General features: G+C 54.4%; 1 protein-coding gene across 1 annotated transcript; it reads right to left on the reverse strand.

Annotated features, from left to right (window-relative positions):
• Positions 1-2,384: 2,384 nt before the first annotated feature.
• Positions 2,385-5,257, reverse strand: PLA2G2E (phospholipase A2 group IIE). Its single transcript, XM_053577245.1, has 4 exons — positions 5,218-5,257; positions 4,466-4,604; positions 4,195-4,301; positions 2,385-2,527 (listed from the first exon to the last, which is right to left on the reverse strand). Exons 1-4 carry the CDS (start codon positions 5,255-5,257, stop codon positions 2,385-2,387), a joined length of 429 nt encoding a protein of 142 aa, XP_053433220.1.
• Positions 5,258-6,229: the final 972 nt, after the last annotated feature.

A 6,229-nucleotide genomic window follows, 5' to 3' on the forward strand; every position in this document is an offset into this window, starting at 1 on the left:
TGAATTAATACACAGAAAGCACTTACAACAGTGGTAAATGCCAAGAGCTTAATAAGTGTTAGCAATTGTTACGTCTACTACTCATTTATCCACAGAACACAAGTGCTCATTTTGTGCTAGGCAGACATTACTTGTGCACATTCATACATGCTGACTTATTCAAACCTTGCCACAAGCAACCTGCCAGGGAAATGTCATTGTTCCATTCAACAAAGGCAGAGACTGAGGCCGTGGCATTTATCAGCACTTCTTAGATTTTAATGTGCACACCAGTCACCTGGGGGTCTTGTTCACCTACAGACTCTGATTCAGCGGGTCTGGGGGCAGGTCCAGGATTCTGCGTGTGTAACAAGATCCCTGCTGCTGCCCGCCTGCCTGTGGACCACACTGAGCAGTGAGAGCAAATGTCTGTACCTGGAACCTCTGACTTCAAGGTCAGGGTTCTCTTTGCCTTTTCTCCGTCCTTTCCACAAGTCTGCTGCTGGGAATTAAGCGATTGTACAATAGATACACGCGCACACATGCACACACAAACATAATTTGGACAGAACCCTCGATTCATACTCTGAATATTTATTGAGCCTGGGAAAGCAAAGGGTAAGAGCTGATCTGTGGTCAAAGGACTCTACAGCTTGGTTTGGGTGGGTGGGGCAGGGGTCGCAACAGGATGCACTGCAGTTTTGGTCCTAAGTTCCAATTTTCAGTTTGTCAGAAAGTTATGAAACTTGGGAGGTCACCAGGTACTTGTCCTATCAGTACCTTAAATCCATCATGCCTGGACGTAGGGACCCTTCTCCATCCTGACCAGACTGCTCCTTCTTTCTGCTTTTCCTGTTTCTCTAGTGACATCGTCCTCCTAAGCTGGTCGTGAGGCCTTGTTTGGTGATCTCTCAGTATATTCGTTATTGAAAACGCAGGAGGGCCAATTTCACCAGCCCAGAAGCACGCTTTGCCCACCCAACACAGGGAAATCTAGATTTAAGCCAAATTTAGGTTTCTTCCTAGTAGCCTGAACAGAATGGACACCAGAGGGCGCCTCAGGACCACTTTTCCCGGGACACGCTGGCCTGAGGGCCACACTCTTCCCTAACAGAAGCCATCTTTGCTTTAAGGGTGCACGCACCTGCCCCTGTCCCCAACTTTCTTCTGCTAGCACATCGTTTCTTCACCTTAGATTTCTTCCTGCTCCTTCCTGTCCTGAAAGTCCTGAATGTCACACACGCCATGAAGAGGACGAAGGGGGTGAAGGTTCCCTGGGTGTCCACTGTGAGCTCTGCTTGTGGGGGCTTCACCTCATTGAATAGCTCAGCCGTTGTAAGGTGACGTTAGACGTCATCAGCATTAGTAGGTAATGGAGATATCATACCTGTATTAGAAGTGACGGCTGTGGAACTATATGGCTTCCCGGATGGGGCTGAATTCCTCCCGCTCGGAATCCTTTGCTGTGTTACATTTTTCATGGCTTTGAAGTCAGGAGGTGGGAATCAGCTCAGAAGTTGAACTCTTTCCTCCTCCCAGCTGTGTGTCCTCACTGTGGCCTGCGCTGGGCACTCTGATCTCTCCAAGATGAAAACTATTAGTGTCTGGTGAACATGGCCACACCAGAGTATGAAGAAAGGAAGGACCTGGGAGCGAGGGGACACCCTGGGCATCTCTGCCACCACACCCCCAGATGCCCATCTGTCAAAGAAGAGGGTTTGGACAAGATGACGTGGAACTGCTTTCTGCTCTCAACCCATCTTTGCTAATGGTGGGGATTGGAGGCCTGAGGACACAGAGGGGACAATGTTTTTAGGTTGGTATTTTTCATGCTTCTCTCATTAAGCCATATGGCTAAAATTATTCCTTCCAGAGGTTGCCATTATTATCTTGGATAAGATCATGGAATGTTCGAAAAAGAGAATTATGGAAACTTACTGCTGTGGAAAAATGAAAAGGACTCAAAGTTGGGACTGCAGACAGAGCCCCCACATCAGGTTTGTCCTGCCTGTACCCAGTGCTTAGCAAGTTGCTGGTACACGGGAGGTGCCCCAAAAAAGTTAATGAATGAACTGAAACTGAGGGCTAATTACATCTTAGAATAATAGAATCTAAGAATAAAAAAAATCAGAATTTTAGGAAAACATTATTCACTTATTCAGAAGAGGGAATGGAGATCTCAGGAGTTTGCTGTAGTGTCTTCTGGGTGCTGAAAGGTCCTAGGGTCCCCGGCAGGGCTCTTCTGAGAAAGTGTACCCTTGGAGGCTGGGGTTGGCCCAGGCCCCGTCTACAAGCTCTCAGGGAGAGATGGGTTTGCAGGAAAGAAATTTTTCAGAGGGAGGGGCTTTGGTGCTGACTTCCCCAGGCCTGGGACCAGGGCAGCAAGGAGCAGTCCCAGAGAAGCCCTAGCACGGCGGGGTAGGTCCAGTGCACAGCTTGTTGGGGTAATGGGCATATTTGCGGTTGTAGGTCCCCAGGTTGTGGCGAAAGCAGAGGGCAGCCCTCTTGTCACACAAGCAGGTCTGCCGCTGACAGGCGGTTCTGCCGGCTGGATGGGACAAAGCGAGTCAGGGACGGGGGCTCAGGACTCTGCTCTCAGACATGGACAGACATGGCAGCTCCTGGCTGCTCCTGGATCCATGTTCCCGGTCTGTGTGGGGGCCCATGCTCACGGTGTCTCAGGGATGGGGAGAGATAAGCAGGACACGCTGGGGCCAGGGACACTGGGGACGCCGACAGTTAGCCCTTACAGGTTTCCCCTCCCAAACCCACCCTGACTGCCCTTAGTCCTCTCCCACCCCAGGAAGGCCACGGCATTCACTGACTCTCATCTGCCCGCAGCCCGGCGGGTTTCCAGACCTCCCCCTGGGTAAGGCTCATTGCTGACCGTGGGTTGCCACCACCAAGCAGAGGACAGCTAAGTGATGACAGCAGCCCCATGCAGATGGCCTGTCCTGGAGCAGCCTGCACCCACAGTTGGGACCAAAGCTAGGGGTCTGCTCAGGACCCTCTGGCTGCCCCCATCACAGTGAATGGAGCCCATTTCCCTGCCCATGCCCAGCCTGGCAGTCAGACTTCGGTCACGACCCACTCTCCGCAGAGCTGGCATCAGCCCTGCAGGACAAAGGGCCCATCGGCGCCTCCTCCTCCCTCTGCTGCCCAGAGTGGCTCCGGCTCCCTCTGGTCCCTGGACTGCACCCCACACCTCGCTCCAGTGCCTTTTCCCATCAGTGTCCTGCCCGTGCCTATTATTTCAGTGAAACTCAGAGTGGGAAGGGACCTGATGCCATATCAGTCGGTGTCCTTTGTGGGGTTCTTGCCAGGAGCTGGATTGAGCTGGGGACATGGGTGTGATCACCATCTTACAGATGAGGAAGCAGAGACTTTCCTGAGGTTGTGTCATATGGCAGGTAGAAGGTCAAGACCTGAGTAGAATCCAGAGCTTGTGTCCCCAGCCACCTGGGTCCTCCCTCACTTATCCTGCCAGGTGACCGGCTGGCTTTGCATGAAGCCCTGGGGAGCTGACTGCTACCTGATACCACTGCCCTGGTGAGTGGATGGTGCAGGAGCTCTGCTGCTCTCAGGACAGACCTTGGAGTCTGAGCTGAGTCTTCTCTGACCTCCCAGATCCTCTGCCGTGCCCCACACCTGCCAGGCCCTCCCCTCCTTCCAAGTTGCTCCTGGCTTTGTAACAGGAAGAAGGCCTGGGTTTCTGATTTGGGTTAGGCTGCTTCCCTGGGCCAGGGACCAGAGGAAAGCTAATCGGTCCAAGTGGACTTAAGCAGAATGAAATTGAGCAAATGGGCCCAGCCTGACAGCCCCTGTGGGGGTAATCGGTCTTTGGGAACAGAGTCTACTGTCCCAAATCAAAGCCCTAGCCCAGGCCCTGGGAGGGTTATATGAGTCCAGATCTTCCAGGACCTGGCTCAGACCAGCCCATTCTGCTCCTCTGGCCTAAGGCTGGAGCTGGAAGTGGCTCTGGGTGAGGAGGAAGCACCTGGGGCCAAGGCAGGAGCTGGGCACTGCACTGAGGGGCCTGGCTTCTCTCGCCTGCATGCCAGATGAGCATCTGGGCCTCCCCGCTATGACATGGTGACTGGACACCCCATGCCTCAGTCCAGGGTCTGGCCCAAGTGAGGCCCAAGGTCACCATCATGAGGGGGCTCCTATCTCAAGCTGCCCCCTGATGTCTGGGTCACAGGGCTGTGTACTTACCACAGACAATGCTGTGCCTGCTGGCAGAGAAGAGATACTTTTCCATTTTGGGTTCACAGCCCAGCTTCTTCAGACGCCCATAGCAGCAGTCATGGGCCTGACAGCACCTGTGAAGGTCACGGTCAGCCCGATGGGCCTGTGAGGCTGGGCTGGCCCAGAGCTCTGGGGGCTTGGTCCCACAGGAGCTCAAGAGAGAAGTCATTCTTTACTTCTTAGGTGCTCCAGACCCTCCCACCACCCAGCAACTGTCCCCTGCCAGCCATCTCCTCACCAGTCTGTCTGGTCTACTGGCCAGTGTGAGCCGCCGATGCCACAGTAGCAGCCATAGTCATTGTACTGCAGTGCTGACTTCCCTGTCACCTTCTCGATCATTATCCCAAACTGGACCAGGTTCCCACAGGCCAGGGCCACTGTGGAGGGAAGGCCAGCACCACCAGACCCTCAGGGCCCCCTTGCCCTCTGCAGCCAGCTCCCCTGAGTCCCCTCGAATCTGATTTTAGCATCTCTCCAATTGTCCAGTTAAGTTCACCTCCCCCAAAAGTAGCCCCCTACCTCAGCAGTGGTGATAAGTGACATCACTGATGACACAGTTGCACCTGAGACCCCAGCATCCCCTATCCTCCCCCATTACCTTCCAAAATGTCACCATTCTCCCCTTCCTGGGGGCTCCCGCCGGCTTCCTCCAGGAGCACCGTGTCTCCCCAGTCCCCTGGGAAGCGCTGCACACATTTGCTAATCGCCCCCCTGATGGTTTGGCAGTGGGGCTGATTCTGGCCCACCAAGGCAGGCTGGAGCCCAGAGTGGAAGGGAGGGTGGGGAAGGGATCCCAGGTGTGCCCAGGGGATCCGCCAGAGCCCCACCTACCCCAGCCAGGCTGCATCTTCTCTCCCTGTGCCCTCCCCTCCAGCTGCCACTGGCTGGGGCAGAAGTGGCAGTAACCTTTAGTATTTGGTACCCACCAGGCCTTTGCAAGGCCAGGCCCAGGGGTATCGGGGAAAGCTGAAGGTCATAAAGGTCACTTACCCTGGAGGCAAAGGAAGATCAGGACAAAGGGAGGCTTCATGCTGAGGGAGCAGGTGAGAGGGGGTCAAGGCGCCAGGAGGAGAAAGCAGCAGGGTCACCTCGATCTCAGCCTCCTCCCACGTAGTTAAATACCCAGGTCTGGTTCACTCCCCATCATTAACCCCTGAGCACCCAGTGATGCAATGGTTCTTCCACCTTGGCCCAGTCCCCGGGGGAGGGGCCAGCTGTGGACTCTGCTTTTGGGTGGTGCCCGGGGTTGGGGGGCGATCCTGGGGCTTGATCCCACTGACTGAGCTGTGAGCTGGGGGCTGTGCAGATGCTTTTCATTCTTGTTATCTTTTCCTCATCCCTACCTGACTGATGCAGGAACTGGGGCCCGAGAAGCTGGGAAAGTTCAATTGTCACAGCTACAAGTGCCAAGGGGTCTGTCTGGTTCCTGTATTCCCACTCAGGCAGAACCGAGGATGCCCCTGGCTAGCCACTCTCCTCCCCCATCCTCTCCGTCCTGATCCACGATGGGGATGATTTGATCAGGCTGGTCGATCAGGATGCAGGTCTGAGAGCTGCTGGGTCCACGGCCTTGGAGTTCTGCCATTTGCAATGTGGCTTCGGGCAGGTCCCTTCTCTTACTTGGAACCTTAGTTTTCCTGTTCATATTATGGGGACAGAAGACATCTCACTGTTTCCTTCCCAGAAGGATGGAAAACTCCAGTGCAACCAAGAACAGCAGCTGGCCTGACTGAGAGCTTGCCATGTGCCCAGCACTGTGCTGAGCCCCTCATCCGCAAGATCCCAGTGAGCCCTCAAACAGTCCCATGACGTGAGTGCTACAATCACCTCATCTTACAGAGGAGGGAACTGAGCCACATGCTTAAGAGGCAAGCCACGATGTGGGCCCAGGTGGCCCAACCAGGGCCGACTTATCTCTCAGGCACAGGAAAAGCCAGGCTTAGACCCATAATACTTTTCGAAGCCCACCCCTATACCTGCAAAAGATTTAATTTCTTATAAA

The sequence above is a fragment of the Nycticebus coucang genome, chromosome 22, assembly GCF_027406575.1.
Source record: "Nycticebus coucang isolate mNycCou1 chromosome 22, mNycCou1.pri, whole genome shotgun sequence".
In the NCBI taxonomy this organism is placed as follows: Eukaryota; Metazoa; Chordata; class Mammalia; order Primates; family Lorisidae; genus Nycticebus; species Nycticebus coucang.

Bases quoted from the DNA above. Each gene is read 5' to 3' on its own strand.
- PLA2G2E (XM_053577245.1), bottom strand. From the start codon at position 5,257: ATGAAGCCTCCCTTTGTCCTGATCTTCCTTTGCCTCCAGG. The intron at 4,605-5,217 runs GTAAGTGACCTT...TTCCCTCCACAG, and splicing joins GATCTTCCTTTGCCTCCAGG to TGGCCCTGGCCTGTGGGAAC. The intron at 2,528-4,194 runs GTAAGTACACAG...TGTCCCATCCAG, and splicing joins CAGGCACAGCATTGTCTGTG to CCGGCAGAACCGCCTGTCAG.